At 37.4% G+C, this 21,553-nt stretch overlaps 1 protein-coding gene, 1 long non-coding RNA gene and 1 pseudogene across 2 annotated transcripts; all 3 read right to left on the bottom strand.

The window, feature by feature from the left end:
• Positions 1 to 1,321: 1,321 nt before the first annotated feature.
• LOC113312647 (putative poly [ADP-ribose] polymerase 3) lies at positions 1,322 to 18,651 on the bottom strand. The gene is made up of 17 exons (XM_026561383.1): positions 18,252 to 18,651; positions 4,724 to 5,274; positions 4,477 to 4,590; positions 4,320 to 4,380; positions 4,157 to 4,226; positions 3,893 to 4,067; positions 3,651 to 3,784; positions 3,274 to 3,511; positions 3,050 to 3,177; positions 2,900 to 2,976; positions 2,657 to 2,817; positions 2,353 to 2,562; positions 2,161 to 2,263; positions 1,991 to 2,073; positions 1,773 to 1,916; positions 1,500 to 1,682; positions 1,322 to 1,396 (listed from the first exon to the last, which is right to left on the bottom strand). The coding sequence occupies exons 1-17, from the start codon at positions 18,649 to 18,651 to the stop codon at positions 1,322 to 1,324; spliced, it is 2,907 nt and encodes a 968-aa protein (XP_026417168.1).
• Positions 18,652 to 19,739: 1,088 nt separating this feature from the next.
• Positions 19,740 to 21,529, bottom strand: LOC113309275. The gene is made up of 2 exons (XR_003340482.1): positions 20,793 to 21,529; positions 19,740 to 20,120 (listed from the first exon to the last, which is right to left on the bottom strand). It is a non-coding gene; the product is annotated as an uncharacterized LOC113309275 (long non-coding RNA).
• LOC113314660 lies at positions 21,157 to 21,234 on the bottom strand (annotated as a pseudogene).
• Positions 21,530 to 21,553: the final 24 nt, after the last annotated feature.

Raw genomic sequence — 21,553 nt, 5'->3', positions numbered from 1 at the left:
AAATAAAAATAATAATATAAGAATTCTAAAATTTTAAATTCAGAAATTCTTAATGTGAGCAAAAAAAAAAAGTTTAAATGACTTCTTAATTTTTCTACTTTGTCCTTATTTTTAAATGACTTCTTAGTTTTTCTACTTTTTAAGTTCAGAAATTCTTAGTGTGAGCAAAAGAAAATTTAAATGACTTCTTAGTTTTTCTACTTTGTCCTTTCGATACAAAAAAGATCCAAGAATGTGTTTGATCACAATAAAGAAATGAAAGTGATGAATATACATGAACGATCAAGAATATAATAAATATAAGAAAGCTCGACTAAGTGGTAGAAGTATAAAATTCGATACAAATTCTTGCATAAAAATCGAAATCCTTATAATATGAAACTGGACGGGTATGGGGCAGGGACCTTGAATCCCATCCCATCCCCGTAACTTAGACGGGTATGGGGCGGGGACCTTGAATCCCATCCCCGCAGCTCAGGTTTATATCCCGACCCGGCAGGGACCTTGAATCCCATCCCATCCCCGTAACTTAGACGGGTATGGGGCGAGGACCTTGAATCCCATCCCCGCAGCTCAGGTTTATATCCCGACCCATCATGGGGCAGGGACCTTGAATCCCATCCCATCCCCGTAACTTAGACGGGTATAGGGCGGGGACCTTGAATCCCATCCCCGCAGCTCAGGTTTATATCCCGACCCATCCCCATTTGTGCGTAGCTTAGGTCGACCCATCCCCATTTGTGCGTAGCTTAGGTTTCGGATATTACCCATATCCCTACCCAAACCCCTACCCATATCCCTACCCAAACCCCCATTTGTGCTCGTAAAACCCTACCCAAACGGGGCGGGATGGGATACCCACGGGGATGGGTTTGGGTGGGGCAAATGGCCACCCCTAGTTACAATTTTTAGAATTGGGGTATATCAAAAAGTTCCTGGGGTTTAAGCAGCCCGGGTACGAGATAGCGGCCCCTCGATCCCTCTGGCCTAAACCTTTCAATATCTGGATAGCTCACCATAAAGCGATTTTTAACAACGAAATCACTAATTAACTGGGTATGGATCGGTAAACCAGAGAACTAACAAAGTTCGATTTACATGTTCAAAAGAAACAAGGAACTAAACACAAAGATGGTGGATACATTATATATCTCATTACCTTCCCATTCGACTACAGCTTCTGTAATTACAACACAAAATAACTTCAACAAAAAAACAGAACATCCTGGATTCACAACCAAAATCCACAAAATCGAATCCCCGCCACCTACGTCGGCCCAAATCTTGAAAACCAGTCCCGTGCGATTTCCTTGACATAGCTCTACTCCTCCTCCTCCGTATCCATCAGGGGAGCCTTCTCTTCATACTTCACTCCAACAACAAACCTGATGCTAACCTGCACAATATCACCAAGAAAATACGAAACCATCAAGTTCATGAAAATCAACGAATACTACATCTCAACGCCCACAACTTCGAACCCAAAACTCGAGCAGTACCTGTTTCGGATCATAAGCAGCATATTCATTAAACTCCAGTGGACTGTCTTTGTGCTCAGAAGGAATCAATCGACCGCAAGGAACTTTGATATCATCTTTCCACGTAAAATGTTCTGCCTCGTCCGTTTTCTTTCTTCCCAATCCCTTCACACCTGCCTTCTTCTCTTCCAAAGGCTTCGTATCCTGTACATAGTAAAATCCATTATCTCAACTATCCAAGAAATGCCCTGCTCTCCTAGGGACACCTACTCCCAAAAGACCTGAACTTTGTACCTCAGGTGGACTGGTGACTTCTGTAATCTGATCACCTAGTGAAGCAACAGCTAAAATCAAGAACCCTTCTGGCCTATCAACAGCTGTGAATCCGTACCTAGCAGCTTCAGCCGAAGCATCAGAGCACACAATTGCTCTACCAAACTACACATTTGAAAGTCCATCAGAAAAGAACATGGTTCAGATCAGGTAAGCGTTAAGGAGTTGACATATCATACCATATAGCCAGGCACAGGCAGAGAACATATCGCAGGCAGAAACCCTTTGTGCAGATGCCTCAGCAGATTGGAGCTCCTAGAGCCTGAAAGATACAGAACGCACACATAATTCAGCAGTGTATCTAGGAAATGGAATACGTGACAACCGCACAGGGATGCGAATAACTCACCACACCACAAGAGAACCTTGTTAGGCAACTTCTTGATATCATCAAAAGAAGGACCAGCACTTGGTTCGACAGCGAATACATTCTCAAGCGATACACCATAATCCTGCAAATAGATGGAACAAAATCCACGTTAAAACATTTGGGAACACTGCCAGAGACTGAAAAGACTTGCACAAGGCACAGCACACTTACAACATCTTCAATCTTCACTGGCTCATATGTCTTCTCAAGGTAATTCTGAATCATCTTGTAGTCTTCGCTGTTCTTATCCACAGGCCTGATCGAGCATCCCATTTTCTCAAACCTGTCGGACAATGGGTCATCAATAGTAGACCCTGTCATGTCCCCTACAACACGAGAAGCCACATTTATATCACGAACTGTCTCCAATGCTGCCGCCGCCTGCCCATACAGAATTTGGAAAGAATGGTAATGTCAGTCTTGGTACAACCTTACGAATAAAAATAAGAGAAAACGCTATCCAGGATTAGCTTACGTAGTCTGCTATCTCATGGTAGTCTCTAAAGATGAAAGGCCTGGTGGAATGCATAAGAGTGAACCATCTCTGGCTGAAATCTGACCAAATTGCTTCATTGTTCTGTCCAGTTTCCGTAGTCATTTTGAACTTGTCTATGAACTCGTTCAGAACTTCCTCACCTGAAAAGGTTATCACCTATCATCTGTTAGAAATTGGGTGGGTGACCATACTTGCATGTACTACAACATCACTTTTGCTTACATCTATTCAAATGCAGGTCTGTCAGCATCCCCATAGGTAAATCAGGTGAGTCCAGACCCATCTCCATTAGAGCATACCTAAACACAAATCTAAGTCAGCCAACCTAACCATGAAAATTCGTTCAGAAAGACTGTATTGGGTATCACTAACCTATAGATCTCTTGACTACATAGAACCTTCAGAAAATTTGCCACAAGGGGGTCCAGTTTGGAATGTGCAGCGGCTACTCCAAGTTGCCTAAGACCCAGACCACCGTGCCGAACATCGACACCGTCGTCCTGGAAACACCATACACAAAAGATTGACTATTGTAAGTGTTTGACCCTAAAGTCAGTAAGTGAACATAATCAGCTGCAAGGACCAAGGGACTGCACCATGTCCACGGGATAAAACTTCGTATGCTTCTTCTGGATTTTTTTCTCCCTCTCCCATGGCTCAAATTCGTTTCCTGTAACTTCCTTGAACAGCTCCGCAAACTCCTTCACTGCATCATCAACATTATCCTTCTCCTCGAGCCTCTCTTCAGCCTTGTCATCATCTCCCACTTGCCCCTTCTTGAAGTAAAGATGTAACCGGTTCTCAGGCACCACAATAAGTTGCATAATACAATAGCTGCATATTACCAAAACATGGATAGATTAACTAATGATATGTTTAAGCCTTTCATAAACCTAACAGTACTGCATCTTCAACGATACAGCACTCTTCATCACTAGGAAAAAACAAACAGGAGAAAGGAAGTATGCAATACTCGTTTAGTTCTCTTCCTTTATCACATCGAGAGAAAGCGCAGTTGTAAAGGATTCCATCCTTCTCGAGGATTTCCCCACCCTCCTCCCGTAATCTGGTGTCCTTATAGACTCCTCGCTTCCCATAAAGCTTTAGCTGCAAGTACATACACAGCAGAAGGAAGTCGGAAGAAGAGGCTTTAGCCCCCGGCTAAAGCCCAAGAGCTGACAGTAACTCCAAAAAAAATCAGCATGTAAATAGTACCTCAGCATTCAAGGTCTCTAGTGCTTCTTCACTAGGATCCATTTTATCCAATGGAATACCCTCGCCATACGTAGTAAGATCGCTAACAACATCGTAAGCTTCAACAGGTTGGGCCGATTGTTTGTCAATGCTCTCAATTAACCAGGCTTCACTCACCACATGTATTCCTCTTTCCCTACATTAGATTTCACAAACTAAAATTACCAACAAAATTTCTAGCAAAGATCAAGTAAAGAAAAAAAATTGTATAATAATGAACATTACATTGCTTCAGTGACCTTCCCCGATCCACCACGTTCTCGTTCAGCGGGGGATACGACAAGACAGGTTACACCTACGCAGCCAAAAAATGCTGACTGATAAGAACCAAATAGTAGCGGAGGTAAATAAACATACACTCCTGATGTTTTGTTAAAAGAAAAGTTACCCTGTGGGATTGTGTTTGAAACTTTTCCACCATTCTTTAGGATTTCTTTTTTCCAGTATTGCTGCATTAAGTTATCACACAAAAAAGCTTAATGCCTATCAAAATTGCTGAAGAACAAAAAAAAAAATGAGACATATAATACACTTGTTCGACTCACATGTGTCCGGGAAAGACGTCCAGATAGTGATATCAGCATCCCACTAAATACCTTTTCAGCTGCATTTAGTTTTCTGGTATGGCGATTTTTTGGGTCTTGACGTTTCTTTATAAGCTGCGTGCATTAACAAACATGAGACATGATATCGTGAAATTCAATCCAACCTCATAAAAGTTATTATTCTGTACATATATGAAAATCGGTATAGTTATAAGTTAAGAGACTTTACCTCGCCAACACCTTCTACAGCAGAGATCTCATCAGGTAACTTAAGTTTATCCTCTATCCTAGGAGGATCCTTTGTTTTGTAAGTACAACTTGACCACTCACTGTATATTCCCGAGCATGAGTAGTTGCTGCCGGTGTACTCCAAGGGACCCCTGCAAATAGGGCATTTGTCCAAGGGACCATAAAACAACATATCTTGACATCTGGGTACTACCGCATCATCGGTGCCAGAGTCATCTTGTTCATTAGCTTTAAGAATTTGCCTCATCTGTTCAACGGAGAGAGATTTTCTAATGGTGTTGCAGAAATCTTCAAAGTCCTTAACTATATCCTCCTCTTCTGTTGATTTCGCATTAACATCAACATCAGGTTCATCTCCCTTTTCTGACTTGGGTTTCTTTGATTTTTGTTCAATCTCTTGATCACCTGTTTGCTTAGTTTCTGCATGTTGTTTTTGCTTTCTTGTAGTTACATGTTGATCATCTCCTCCACTATGAGCCCTAGTTGCTCTCGTCTCAGTAACCTTCAACAAACCCCAAAAAAATAATCGTACAAGGTAAATTAAATGTTCTGTTGAGAAAACAGTTTGTGTTTTGACCCTTGACATTGACTAATATCAAGCTGTTATTTCTTTTGTTACTTTCTTTTGAGCTTGAAAAGTTCAAATTATGTGATTCAAATTTCAAAGAAGAATACAAAAGCAAATGCAAATTTTTGAATATGTTAACATGATGGTAACAAAATATAAAAAGAAAACGAACCACAACTTCATTTTAGTTTACATGAACAATCAAATCATAGAACTTATTTAAGTAGTGATGATATAAGAAACCGTTAAAAATTTTTAAGTAGAACTTAAAGTTTTGCAAAGATGAGGATACCTTCATTTTCAACCTGTAAAGATTATTACTTCAGCTAGTTTCGATTTCCTTCTTCAGCTAAACAGTGATGAATTCTTCAAGGAGAGTTTCCTTCTTCAGCTAAGTTTAAGTCTATGTTTTGTTGAGAAACTACTTCAAGAGTGTGGTGTAGGAGAAATTGAAAAAATATTGCCACTGCTGCTTCAGTCTTGCAGTTTATAGCACACACGTATAATTTTTGCATGTAAATGTGGCCGTCCGAAAATAGCACAAGTGTCTTCGTTTGTTGCTACTCTGACACGTGGTCATGTTGGTTCATCATGCTAGGACAAGTGTATCCGAAGATGTTTTATGCTTTACTTTATCCCTGCCGTATCTTTGACATGCAAAAGAATTGGACATTTTGTTGGCTGTTGAAAGTTGTAAACTGGTTGATATTACTTGGCATTTGGCTGGGCAGCTCTACTCCATTTGTCGACGCTTCAAACAAACCCGTCTAACCTCTTTCGGTCTCTTAAACTTTTGGAAGAAACAAATATATGCCCGTGGTCGGTTCGTTTTACTTTTTTTCGATATAAATGAAGTTTCCATAACAAAAATATATATATAAGTTTTCAAAGGGGTTATAACCCATCTACAAAAAACCCATCCAAACAAAAGTGATACAAAAACCCCAAATATCATAAACTGTCTAAACTACCCTCCCCTAATTCAACCCAAAAGAAACTGAGAAAGAAAACGACCCACTAACGGAAAAAGTTTCTTAAAACCTCCGCTCCTGTTCGTTCAAAATCATTCTGTTCGTTCAAAAATCAATCCGCTCCTGTATTCATTCAAAATCAATCTGCTCATCCCTAAGCCAAAATTGTTCAAAATCAATCTGTATTCGTCATCATCTTCTCGATTTTACCTTCTTCTCTTATTCTAAGGTTGCGTATTTCAACCACTGCTACAAAATCTGACCTAATTTTTCAACCACAAATGGTGAAGAAACAAAATCAACAGGCGAAAAAGAAAGATGAAAAGCTAAAGAAAATAGCGAAACCATCTCCTAAAGGTAAGAAATCGAACTTGCTTTCAAGTTGATTTCGAGTTTGAATTCAAAAGATTATTAGGTTTCATTTGATTTATGGGTTGGTTTTCTGTTTGCTTTTAGGTTTCATTTCTTAGGTTAGGTTCTGTTTTCATTTGGTTACATCGTTTCTTTGGTTTAGGTTTAGGTTTCAGTTTGTTTGATGTAACCAAATGAAAACAGATTTCAATTGTTTGTATACTTGATGCAACCAGATATTTTTTTTCTATTTGATGAAACCATATTTCATTTGTTGTTTAGTTGATGAAACCAAAGTATAATCTGTTTTTTTTTATGAAACAATTCTGGGTTTCATCACTTTTCATTTGTTAGGTTTAGGTCTGCAAGAATGATGTAACAGATTTGCGATGAAACCAGATATCATTTTCTGTTTCTTAATGAAACCCAAAATTGGTTTCATCATTTTTAGTTATTGGTTTACTTCTAGAGTTGTTATTGGCTGTTGATTTGAATTCAAACTGTGGAGATTGGCGCTATGTTACGTAATCTTATGGTTTCATACAAGTTTCAATTATGCTTATGGTTTCATCACTTTGTTCGTGCTTATGGTTTCATCATTACAAGTTTATGTCTTATGGTTTCATCATTATTATTTATTATTCTCTTATGGTTTAATTTTGGTTTCACAATAGGTAAAAAGAGATAAGGAACCATACAGGTGCTCGTTGCATCATTTGTGCGAGCTAGCAGTGAAAATTAAGGAGTTGATAAAAAATAAGCAACTGCATTTGAAAGCTCTTAAATCATGTCCTTTCGGCGTTTCTTTGAGCCGTTCTATGATGGCGTAATGAGCAAAGATGAGCTCATCAAAAAGACAAAAGCAGTAATAATGTTTTTAAGTACAATTGAAAACAGACTTGATGGTAAGCTCCCGTATTGTTTCAAATTAGCAAGATCAAGGAAAATGATTTTGCGGACAATTCCAGAACATTTTGCTGTGACTTTTGGTTTCCAAATGGTGAATTATGTAGAAGCAGACGACATTGATGAAGATCTGGTTAAAAAGGTTAACGTCTTTGTGGATAATTATTTTGCTGGAAATAAAAAGACAAAAAAAACCGATATTGAAAAGCGTATGCTGGAAGCCGCAAATGATGAAACCAGAGCGGATGACTTTGTCAAGTTTTTCGTAATGTTTCTGTTGGTTTCAGTATTTGTCCCTAACAAATGTGGGCAGACTCTCGCAGCAAAGTACTTTGATAGACGCATTTATGTGTCTATATTAGTCTCAATTCTCTGTAATATTAGTACTCGATTTTGTTTATTTTGATATTTTATGTCTTGTAGGTGTTTTTGGAGAAATAAGTATTTGCAACGAGAATGATGAAATGGGTTGGCCTGGTACTTCCATGTATCAGCAACCAGTCTAGTTACCATGACAATATAAAGGAGTCGAAATGTTGTCGTGAACTGAAAAGGCTAAATTTCACTGACACTGGTTGGCACGGTCAAAAGGTGAACAAAGACGTCAAGAGCTTCATTTCTTAAGCAAGCAGGTGGTGTTTCATCATTAAGAGAAAGGTGGATGTGGCTAACTCCCCACCATATACCGAAATACAAGCAACATTTCGTCATCTGTGAAGGAGAAAGAAATTCTTATTACTCATCAACGTTCGAGCTGGTGGTTCTCTAAAAGAAAGGAGTTTCGAGCATTTTCTTGGAAAGAATTCGAAGCAGCTGCCATTATTCACTCGCACCCAAATCTTTCTCATCATGTCAGCTGCCATGGAGATGGAGTCGAGTTGGTGGTGTTGCCATGCTCATGGTTGTGAACTGAAATACAGCAACAACGATGAAACTGTGATTCAGCTGTTGAAGGCAGTGAATGAATAAGGTATTTACGCTGAGAAGATGGGTTGGCTGAGATTAAGCTGCTATGATCAGTTGTGTTCGATAATGAAGTGATGGAGAAAGCTGTTGGCTTTAATAGTTTTCATGGGTGAAAGCAGTAAGGAGATGAAGAGTTCACTGCCGTTGATGTTGGCAGCTAATGCGGAGTTCTCAGTGGGTCTTTTTGATATGAGCTTGTGCAACCAGTCAGGAACGAGATGCAGCTCAGAGAATAGAAACAACTGGTGGCAGTGGTGGTTAAATAAGTCTGCAGACGTAATGGAGATGGACTGTCTGCCAACTGATTTGAGTTCGACATGGAGGATCCCGTGTCCAAGGTGGGGATGCAGATAACGATTGCATGGCATTTAATGGCCTTCTGTCAAACACCTCAACTTGGTGTTGCTCTTTTCGGATTGAACGGATTGTTGTTAGTGCTGATGGAGCTGTTGTTGATGGCTGAGCTATGGGAAGTCGATGAACCAATGGTGGAACTGGTTGCAAGTTGCAACTGACAAGATGTAGAAGGTCAGGGAATGGAAAGAGATGTTGCTGCCGCCTGCCGGTTAACAAGAAGGAGCTGTGGTCGAGAACTGTTGAAGCAGAATATACCTCGGTGCACGAGACCGGAGTTGGCTGTAGTAATCGATAATAAAGGAGAAATAAAGAGCTCGAGTCTGTGTGACAGTTGAGCAAGTTTGGCAGTTGAGTTTTCGTGACAAAACAGGAAGTCTATGATATCGGTGATGATGGCTATCGTTCGAGACAGCGTGAAAATAGAGTTGCGGCCATGCTCGGGAAAGAACTGGTTTCGAAATCAGTATCTGGTAATGGCCTGAAGATTGGTGTTTTATGTAGTCTGAAACTGGAGTTAATTGAGAACACCCGGCAACATGGAGAAGTGGTGTTGGCTCGAGTGTTATAGGCTCGTGTAAAGTGTCAGGAAAGCAAAGAGATAGAGTTTACCAAGGAGGTTGAGCATGAATGTGAATCTGTGAAGATTTCGGCGAAGATTCAGCTGGAATTTTAAGCCGAGAAAACAGCAAAGAGTACTCGTATATCCGGTGGTTTTGTGGTGATGTCAGGTGGTCAGGTATAGGAAGCCGTGGTCGGATCTTGGTAATGGGTCTGAATTTGGAAGCTGGTAATGGACCCAAATGGACTGGGCCTTGGAAAATGTTGCTAGGTCTTATGTTGTATTCTTTCGCAGCACTATAAAAAAAAGAAAAGAAAAATGCGAAGGGGGGAGCAGGCGAGAGCCGTAGACAGAGAAGGAAGGAAGGGAGGCTGCTGCTGTTGCGGCTTCACAGCCGTTTACGGTTTGAAGTTTTGTTTCAATTCCGTTTTTGGATTAGCTATTGTTTTTATTTGATATTTGTTTATGGCTTTTGAGAAAGCCATGGCTAACTAGATCCATATTAGGGTTTAGGTAGAAACCAATTCAATTGTGTACTCTCTACGATGATATTTTTAATAATGATTTGATTGATTAGTATTTTCACTTCATATAGCTTGGTGTATAATTGTTCATGTGATTATTTTGATTATTTATGCTTTTCAATTGATATGGCGTGCTTGGGTTAAATTCTTTGACGTGATATGCTTTAGGATTGATAAATAATGCTTTATAGAATCACTACCGATGAAGCGAAGGAATTTACAGCGGAGAAACAATATTTTGGATTTTAACATACTATCTTCCGAGACGTGAAATTAATTTCAATATTTGTCTTGAGTAATATATAAAATTAGTAGAGTTCACACGATTTAATTGGTGGAAACCGAAAACCCTGATAACCCGTTTTCATTTTGTTTATTGTTAAAATTATTATTATTTCATTTTGTTCCGGCCTTTTGAAAATCGTTAAAACATTACTTATTTGATTATTTAGTTTTGGTATTAGTTAGCAGAGTATTTCACACTCCTCGTGGGAATGACCTGTACTTGCCATTGTCTACTAGTTAGACGCTGTGCACTTGCAGTATTTTATTGTAGGTTTCCCAACCTATCAAGTTTTTGGCGCCGCTGCCGGGGAGTGGCTGTATAGTACTCTCTGATTGATATCAATTTTCTTGTACATAATTGTTTTATTTTATTTTTTATTTTTGTATATTTATTTTTGTTTTCTTTAGATTTTTTTTTTTTTTAGTTCCTTTTTACGCAGTTTATTTGATTTTTTTTAGGTACCTTAAAAAGTGTTGCGGGTGAAAAGAAAGTATGGATTCACAAAGCTTTTGCAAGGACCAATTGGAAGATCCACTAGAGGTTTGCTTAACTCATTTTGGGTATGATTTTGATGATGATAGTTTTATTTGTGAAGTCAATGCCTTATTAGACTCCACACCACTGCTAGACACTAATAAATGGAAGCCCATAATAGAACCTCTAGTATTGGCCGAGACTCGACTAGTTTCATCAGCCGAGAAAGGTCCGACCTTGACCTTTAAACCATTGTATGACCTATCAAGTTATGGTTTTTCTCATCTTGATAATATTCATAATGAAACCGTTGTAGATGATAGTGGGTCTATGAGTCATGATATTATTGCTCTATTGAGCCCTTGTTCCACGACTGAACTTTCAGCCGTGGAAGTTATTTCCGCTGATTTGGAACCTGATTTAGAGCGTGCCCCGCGAATAGAAACTGTCAAACAATCTGAACTTATTTCTTACGGGAGTGATTTAATTATCCTGTCCATGCATGACTTGAATATTACTTACAGATTTATATTGGGAATGAACTTACGCATCCATTTGGAGCTTTATAGTGTTTGCAGGTTCATATTTTCAGCCGACCGGACCAGTTGGGATGATCCTCAACTTTTCAGACTCTATATATTGATTGGATATCTATTTTTGGGTACCATACCCACACCTTGTTTGAGGACATTCTACTGACAGCAAGAAAAAAAAATACATTTTACTTCTTGGGAGGTATCCCATGCTCATGCAACACGGTAATATCTTTCCTTAACTCTTTGCTTCGAATGATAACAGTTTCTCCTTGTTCATGCTTTTAATTTTATCTTTTGAACATTGAGGACAATGTTACGTTTAATTTGGGGGTATGGGAGAAACTTTTTAGTTGCATTATAAATAAACTCCAGAACCTAGAAATTTATGCCTATTAAGGTTTGCACTAACCAATCTAAGTGGATGGAAGCATGTTGGTTTTAGGAGTTGAGGAACCAATCTGACTAGATGGAAACATCTAAAGAGTCTATTCAAAAGCACAGAGCTCAGGTGTTAGAAATAACATGGTAGTTTCACCATATCTCGTTGAGTCCTTTTCACTTCTGTTTTTATTTATTTTTCATTTTAAACTATGTTTCTCTAAGTGATTAGGTGGGGCTCACGATTCAAGTTGTTACCATTGCTAGGGTGAAATAGAGTGATTGAGATACCCATGAAAAAAAGTTATGAAAGAAAAAAAAAAAAAGTTATGAAAAAAAAAAAAAAAATGTTATGAAAAAAAAAGAAAAAAAAAATGTTATGAAAAAAAAAATTGAGACCAGACCATTAGACCAAACGGAATAAAATTCAATAAAGTCGACCACTGGTACCCTTGTATATGCCAGTTGTGTTGACCTAGAATTAGGACTATTGACCACTGGTTCCCTTGTATATGCCAGTGTGTTGATATTAGTCAGACCGGTAACTCAGTCATTTAGGATAGGTTCATCTTGGAAGTGGCCTTCAGACAGATATGAGAAACATTGTTCACTTAGTCAACATCAAAACCATCTATGTTTTTCTATATCCATCTCTTAATCTATCCATGTGATTTGTTGACTCCGAATATGATGTCCATAGTGAAACTATCTTAGTAGAGCTCTGTCACTTATATGAATTTTAGTATGCTTGAGTGCAAACTCGTGTACATCAATTGGAATTTCGCGTCAGGGTACTTCCTCCCATAATCAATAAGTATGCCAACCAAGGAGGTTCTTTATACTTGTATATGGTGTTTGATATGAACAAGGTGTGCTGGCCGGAAGTCTTCCATGACTATGTACTTGATTCGATAATGACAAACAGAACAGACGTAGAAAATGTTGTTGGTTGTGTAATATACCCTCTGGTAAGTTAAGATTTGTTCTTTTTTTTCATAAGTTCAGTATTTTTTTTCAATAATGGTTGTTGAATATTAAGCGACTTGTTTTTGATGATTAATTTGAATATTGGTTGTTGTTTTTTTTTTGCAGTATTGGTTGGCAGAGATGACAAAGATCGCACAAAGAAAGCATGGGCTAGACAAGTATCCGAGGTTTGCTAGATGGAACCTTAGCAACATCTGTCAACAAGTATTGTCTAACTTTGAGAATCTTGAAGAAAAAACAGAACTTTGGTCTAAGGTAAATATTTACTTAGAAGATTTACTTTTCTGATGGAACCAATTTTGGTTTCATCAAAAATTCTAGCTGAATTTTTGTTTCTTAGATAACTTCGAGGGTTTTATTTGATATTTTTGTTAGACAATATTCGAAATCTTCGAGGGTTTTATTAGATTATTGCTATGAGTTGTTACCATTACTTGTTACCATTAAAAATGCTATGCTTGGTATGTCGTCTGTTTTATTTTAAACGAATTTTGGTAAATATTTTCTTGTTCAGATTTACTTTTTTGATGAAACCAGTTTTGGATTCATCAAATTTTTTAGCTGAAACCAATTTTTCTTGTGTACTGCAGGAGAATATTGGTCACCGAAAGGGATCATTCTTGCTTCAGTATGACGAATCAGAAATGCGCTTGGCTGATCCCGTAGATGAAGTGGAAATTGTTGTGCCAGATGAAGAAAATGAAGTGCCGGTCAAAGTGCAAGATGAAGAAAATGTTGGTGCTAGCAGTGAAGCTAACTCCTTCAAAGCCAAATACCAATTTGCGCGATCATTGATTGAAAAGCTTAGGACCAATGCTACATATGTTCTTTCTGAAGAAGAAGAATCACTGCTAGCAAAATATGATGCCGAGGACAGGGAACAACAACTGGTACAAAGATAGATTTGATTTTTCTTAGTAACAATTGAATTACTCGCATATATTACAATTTTCTTATACATTTCATCATTTTTTGATGAAACCAGATTTGGTTCCATCATTCTTTTGATGAAACCAGATTTGGTTTCATCATTTCAAGTTAATGTTTGTTTGATGAATTGGCCAGTTCTTTTTATTCTTTCAGAAGTTTTTGATTTTTACAGCATTAGGTTTTGACACAGGAAGATGAAAAGTAAAATAACTTAGGTATCTTAATATTGCAGGTGATAACAAGGGATGTTAACATGATAAATCAACAAGAATCTGAACAAGAGCAGGTCATATCTTCTTCGTCGAAGACAGTCACCGATGATGAACAAGAAGGAGATGGTACTGAGTTGACTCCAAATAATATCGAGGATATCAAGGTGGCAGAGCGGGTTGAATCTGAAATGGAGAAAGCTACTTCATCGATGCCAGTCACCAATGATGAACAAGAAGGAGAGGGTACTGAGTTGACTCCAAATACCGTTGAGGATATCAAGGTGGCAGAGCGGGTTGAATCTGAAATGGAGAAAGCTACTTCATCGATGCCAGTCACCAATGATGAACAAGAAGGAGAGGGTACTGAGTTGACTCCAAATACCATTGAGGATATCAAGGTGGCAGAGCGGGTGGAATCTGAAATGAGCAAAGCTTCTTCGTCGATGCCAGTCACCAATGATGAACAAGAAGGAGAGGGTACTGAGTTGACTCCAAATACCGTTGAGGATATCAAGGTGGCAGAGCGGGTAGAATCTGAAATGAAGCAAATTATTGAACAAGAAGAAAACGAAACTCAATTTGTAATTGATGAAGATGTTATCAGGAAAATGGAATATGAATACAATAAGAAAGGTTGTTCGTCGTCAAAGCCAAATGTTGGAAGCGTATACTACTACTCAGCTGTAAAGATGGCGAATGATTTACTTGAGTTAGAGAATGAACAACCTGGATTTGATTTAGGACTGTCGCAGTGTGACAGTCAAGAGAAAGGACATGGAGAACTCAGTGCTGCGCAAAGGATGAGTAACATGGTTACAAGAATGAGGGAAGACAGAAGGAATTTGGTTCCACCTATCAGAATGCAGGATTACAACACCAGTGTGAAAAAAAGAAGAAAGGTTACAGCTCGTAAGTGCAAGGAGAACAAGAAGGTGCAGGAAGTACAGGGGGTGAAGTTGAAACCAGTTGATAACTTGAAGATCTTGAAAGTACTCAACAGAAATGAGAAACCCCTCGTGACCACTTTTTTCAGAAAGAATAATGAAAGGTAATTGGGAAATAACTGATGTAACCAAGACTGGTTTCATCAAAATTTTGTTCCAAGTTATGCATTGTTTCTCCTTTTTTTATCCATCATTGACTAGCTTTTTAAAAAATAAAATTAACAGGTCAACGGCGTGGGAGCATTTAAATCTTCAATTACATATATCGGGGAAGATGATGGATAATTTGATGAGAGAGGGTGACGTCGCAGGAGACATTATAGAGTTCTACATTTTGAAGCTGCAAAACAACATCAAAAAAAATAAGTTGAAACAAGATGGTTCTCCAAAGTACCAGAGAGCTGTGTTTATAAGCACATTTGCCTATGTAAGTTTACTCCGAAATTGTTTAATGTAAATTTTTTGGCATAAAAAATAGTTGTGGAAAACAAAAAATGATGTTGTTTATATGGTTAATTTTGATGGAACAAAGTTTGGTTTCATCAAACTTGCATGTCTGTAACTAATTAAGGAGCTTTTATCTGGTATTTTGTTTCAGACATGTCACTCATTAGGAAAGAAATGTGGTGCTGTAATAGAAGGCTTCATCGACAAAATGGATTATAGCGTGCGGTTTTTGTTCGTTCCGTTGCTGACATCACTTGGAGATGTAAACCATTGGACATTGCTTACTTTTGATTTTGAAACCGGGGAATTTTATCACTACAACTCCTTGGCTTCCACGGGAGAGGAATGCAGAAAAAGTGCTGAAAGCATGAAACAACGTATAGTATCAGCATTTGCACAGCACGACGCAAAGCTCCCCTGTGATCAGCAGGCAAGTCAGCCAACAACATACTCTTTGCACAACCCTACATGTTGTGAACAAATAGGGTAAGTTATGTTTGGAAGTTTATATTTCACATATGCATATGCTTGAAATCATTACATCACTTGTAACCGAATGCTTTACATATAGATACTAATATCAGAACACTCTCAGCTAGTCACTTTGTAACAATTGAGACATTGTTTTGGTTTTTCAGGAACGATTGTGGCCTGCATGTTTGCTATTACATGAAGAGCCTCTTGAAAGGAAACATGTCTACAGATGATATACGAGAAAAGGTGCATAATATGAGACCAAAGTTGGCGTTGAAGATACTCCTTGACAATATAGAATAATACTCGCATGTCGTGCCAGTCCTATTGAACATTCAGTTTTAGTTGAATTTTAAATTACTTTTGAAATGGTTATTGTAATGATGATACTCCTTGACATACAGTTCTCCTTGCAGATTCAAGTTTTAGTTGAAGTTTAATGTACTTGTGAAATGGTTACAGTTTATATAAAAAACGATTTCGTGCTATTTCAGTTGTATTTCCTTAAAAGCTTATGTCTACAAAAATATGATGTCTCATTTTTATAAAAACTATCCATAAATGATGTGTCATATATTTGCGGCACCAATAAACAGTAGACAAAACATCATCTACTGTGTTGTCAAAAAATATAGAAGAAAAAGTGACAGTAAAACAATGGTTCCACCAAAAATAAGATAAAACCCTTTCTGGTTTCATCAAAAAATGATGAAACCCTTTGTGGTTTCATCAAAAAAATGATGAAACCTGATTCGGTTACACCAAACTATAAAGGCCTGTAAAAATTCTGAAAAACTTAAACTTAATCAAAATTATTATTCTTAGTCAAAATATAAAATGAAAACACCTGCAGCATATTAACTTCTAAAAAAAAAAATATGAAATAGTAAATGAAACACATATTGTAGTCTAGCAAACGAAACTAAGAGTAAAATTCGATGACTTGCAGGAACCACATATTGTAGTCTAGTCGAAATGACCCCAAGTTCTCATGAAATCTGACGAGAAGGGCATGTCCGTTTATTATGGGTGGTCAAAACTTGCAGGAACCACAGGTTCTCATCTTCTTATTGGCAACTGAACCTGTATTAGGAATCCTCTTCTTCTTCGATGGACGTCCTGGTTGTGGTCCATTATTCGGACCAAAAACCATCGATTTCGGCGACACTGTCACGGGCTTTTCGACTGTGGGAACAGGATTGATTGCATGTTTATACGATTCTCGGTAGAACTTTACTGTAAAATAGTGCTCAACATAATTGTAAGGATCTTCTCCATTCACCATGATGCAACGGACAGCATGGGCACACGGGAAACCGTCAATACGCCAACGGTTGCAAGAACATGTTCTTCTTTTCAAATCGACAGTCTGTGTTAATGAAGCATGAACTTCAAACACATATTCCGACGACTTGGTGACTTGGTAGTTACATCCATGCATCTTGTTGTCGTGGAGTAGAGCTTCATATTCTGGACATAGAGTTTGACGCCATTTCATTAAGTTAGCAGAGTCCTCACGACGTTTACACATTTGGTCCATTAGCTTCACCCTGATCTCATCAACCATGATGGCTATAGGCTTCTCTCTCTCTTCAACGACCGAACCATTGAAACTCTCAGCAATATTTGAACACAACCTACCATATCGTCGACCCTTGAAGAAAAAACTTGCCCATTTATCAAGAGGAGCTCTACTTAGATAGTCTTGTAACTTCTGATTTTGAACCTTCCTCAACTTATCCCAATTCTCTGAAAATTCTTTATGAGTAGAAGCATACGCACATTTCTTAAACAGTCCCAATACATATTTGTTATAAACTTTGCAACTCTTTGGTAAGCATGTATTGATATTGCATTCCATATGCCAGTAGCACCAACCATGAAAAGCCTCAGGAAAAACAATAGGAATTTGTGTTACCAATTCAATACCTCGATCACTCACAAAAGTAAGCTTTGGTCGCAAAGGAGAAAGGACTTTCTTCAAATTATCCAAAAACCATTTCCAGTTCGCTTCATTCTCCGATGAAACCACACCATAAGCAAGAGGGAAGATTTCTGTAACATGAACAGAAAGCATAACACAAGCATAAGATGGGATGAAAACCAAACATAAAAAATGATGAAACCAACATAAAAAAATGATGAAACCAACATAAAAAAATGATAAAAACCTTACCATCATTTCCGGTTAGACCTGTTGCTGCCATCATATGACCAAGGTACTTGCTTTTCAAGTGAGCCGCATCAACGAATAATACAGGACGACAGAAATTGAATCCACGACTACAAGCTTCAAAACAGATAAACATCCTCTGAAATTTATGGGTCCCTTCTTCAACTTCCAAAACCACGTGAGAACCAGGATTAGTTTCAATCAACTTGTTTTTATACCAGTTCAAGAACATAAAAGATTTCTCGTTCTCTCCACATGAAGTATTCAGTGCATGCTTCTTACCTGCGTATGCATAATAACGACTAATGTCAAAGCCGAAGTCTCTCGTAAAAGATTCCATAATATGCTTAGTTTTCTTATTAGGATCCTGTTTAATTTCATCAATAATCAAGCTACTAACTAGTTTCTTCGATATCCGTGGCATGTTAACAAATCCACCAACACAAGTATGCTGATTATTTAGTTCCTTGATAATAAAAGGACTTCCTACAACACCATCAACAGACACAGCATATAAATGCCAGTCACATTTCTCCTCTTTGTTCTTATTAGCACAACGTGCACCAATCCTCAACTTCTCATTCCTATATACCATGTATTCATAACCAGCTGCTGCGTGATACTTCTGTAAATCACAACGAACTTGTTCAACACCTCCCGGAAACAACTGTTCAACTCCTTGAAAGAGATGTAACCAGTGAGCAGACTTCAACGGTTCCTTAATTTTATCTGGAACATCATAATCAATCCGTGGCTTCTCAAAAGGTATAATTCCAGAACTTTGTGGCTGGTCATCAAAAGCTATAATTCCTGAACTTATTGAACCAGAAATCTCAGTTTTATGACTAACGAGTAACTCCATAATCCCTTCTTTATTATACATACTAAATAGAGCCAAACATTGAAGATCAAAATCAGAATGAATGACCTTTTGTTGATCATCAACCATGTGAAAAATTTCCATAGAAAGAGGAGAGAATTCACACCAACTTGAGCATATACTAGTCTTCAAATTAGCAAAAGACTCTTGGAGGCCAATACGAAGAGTTAAACAATCTTCTTTGTGACATACAAGTGCGAGAACAGAATCCATAATCTACAGAACAAAATGATGAAACCAAAAATAGTTTCACCAGATGTGAATATCAACAACAATTTTTTTTTTTTTTGAAAAACAGTTCCAAAGAGATGGAATCCTTCATAAGAACATCAACACAAACATAAAAAAACATATGCTAACATCAATTCAGTTTATTCGACAAGAGTGACTAGCAAATTCACACAAACAAAATCAAAAATCAACACAAAAAAAAGAATTGAATACCTGAAAAGTTGATTGATTCTTTGAAGACGAAGATGATCAACACGAAGTTGATTGATTGTTCAGCTGGATTCTTCAATTCGAGATTCGATTTCAACTTGAAAAGCGGAAATATGATTTCAGCTAAACTGAATTGCAACCAGATCTCGAATAACGAATTGGATTCTTCTCTTCTTCGAACAACTACGTTTATCTTCTCTTCTTCGAACAACTGAATTGGATTCTTCTACGTATCTCGAATAAACAGATCTCAAAACTTGTAGCTTCTCCTCCGGTTCTTCAATCAAACAAACCTAAAATTGCTCTCTCAATTTTTGAATTGAAATTGGGAGAAGATGATGACGAATCTTTGAATTGAAACGAAAAAAACGAAGAAAACTAGGAAAGAAGAATCACACTTTCATCTGATATGTTCGGTTCAGAGAGGAAATTTTTTTCTTTCTTGTTTCCGCCAAACTTTCCTTTGAAAGTGTTTTTATATGCGGAAGGTTAATTTTGGAATTTAGAAATCAAATAAAAACTGAATTTTAAAATTTTTATTTGAATTGGGGTTTTTGTCCCAGTTTTGTTTGAAACGGTTTTTATTTGTTAAAAATAAAATGACCGGTTTTTTCTTATCACTAGTTTGTTCACCTAGGGATTTTGTCACTAGTTTTGAAATGAAGTGGGTTTGTATTATGTGCGACACAGTCTGTGATTCATCTGTGGTAGATTAAAAACCTTGCACAACAATAAATATACCCTATCATTTAGAAACCTCACTATCTGATTTTTTTTTTTTTTTTCAAAATATAACAAAAGAAAATTTCTACCATTTCACCTCCGCCACCACCACCGCTCAACCACCATCACTTACTAACAACCACCACCACGTCTCCACCACCACCACCGCTCAACGACCATCACCTACTAACAACCACCACCACGTCACCATCACCGTCGCCAGTCCACCACCAGTCCGTCGCCGCCACCAATGCTACCAGTCCACTGCCGCAACCACCACCGGTTGTGTCAACAGCCAAAGTTGATCCCTAATACAAAAATCAACAAATAAGAAAAAAGGTATGGTGTCAACAATTGAAGTTGATCCCCAAAATACAGTGTTAACAACTGAAATTGATCCCCAATACAAAACACAGAAAAAAAATAAAAAATTAATTTCAACAATCGAAAAAACAAAATTCAGAAGAAAAAAAATGGTGTCAATAACCGAAGTTGATCCCCATAATATGGGTCAACAACCGAAGTTGATCCGCAAAACAAAATTCAAAAAATAAAATAAATAAATAATATGGTGTCAACAACCGAAATTGATACCCAAAATTAAAAATTCAGAAAATGTTCAGATTATTTATGGTATCAACAACCAAAGTTGAACCCAAAATATGGTATCAACGATCAAAGTTGGCCCCCAAATCTTGTGTCGACGACCAAAATTGATCCAAAATTTTGATGTATTGAAATCAGTGGGTATAATTAATTAAGAAAAATTTAAGAGTTCAATTTCACACTGTTCAAGCAAATAGAATTAGCAAACTAATAAACTGAATCAAAAGAGAGTATGATTAAAAGAAGTGGAAAAGAATCCAACTAACAAAGTAGCATCAACATAAAGAAAAAGCACCATAAATACAACTATGACGAACAACAACATATCATGCCAATGGATAACACGGTGTCTGAACAATGGAAACAGTACTTACATACAATGAAGGATTATCTTCGAACAGATCCAATGCATTCTCAAACATCTGCACCACTGCCTGCGAGCAAAAATCAAAGCAAAGATCAATATGAATTTTAAATACATTCACTTTCAAATTCCAGGTCAGAGTAACCGAAATGGTGTCTACTGCTGCATAATAACACTATTTCTCTATGAATGTTATCATTAATCGCTTTATATATCAGATTTTGTTAAGTTAGATTTTATGAGATTGGTTTCATGACTGTTAAATTTTCTTGCAAGAATGGTACCTTGCATGATAAACTCAATCTACCTGAAGCCCAACTGTTGGTTTGCTGTTTCATTGGGTATTATAGCATCTTCATGACTTAATTCACCAAGGAATTTTCTTTAGGTAAAAAGAGTCTGTCATGCCATTGACAATTTAGTACTAGGAATTTTTAGAATCATATCACCAAGTCAAATTTTTTTATGATCAAATCTTAATCAATTAGCAGGGAAAAATATACCAAATAAAAAAGGCTCAGATACACAATATAAGGTCATTAAAAGATTTTTGGTCACTGAATATGGTAATTCAATAATCAGTACCGATCGGGAAACGTTTAGTCATTCATCACTGCTCATTAATCTCTTAATTCCTTTTTGAAGATTAGCAACTCCATTTGTATCCACATATCCATGAACAAAACAAAATAACATATATCAACCAAACTTCAATTCAAAAATGCAAAGATTTATAATCGCAAGAGATAAAACTTATCTTTTTCTTCGATT

The sequence above is a fragment of the Papaver somniferum genome, chromosome 9 (genome assembly GCF_003573695.1).
Source record: "Papaver somniferum cultivar HN1 chromosome 9, ASM357369v1, whole genome shotgun sequence".
Taxonomy (NCBI): Eukaryota; Viridiplantae; Streptophyta; class Magnoliopsida; order Ranunculales; family Papaveraceae; genus Papaver; species Papaver somniferum.
This window is presented reverse-complemented; position numbering and strand designations above follow the sequence as displayed.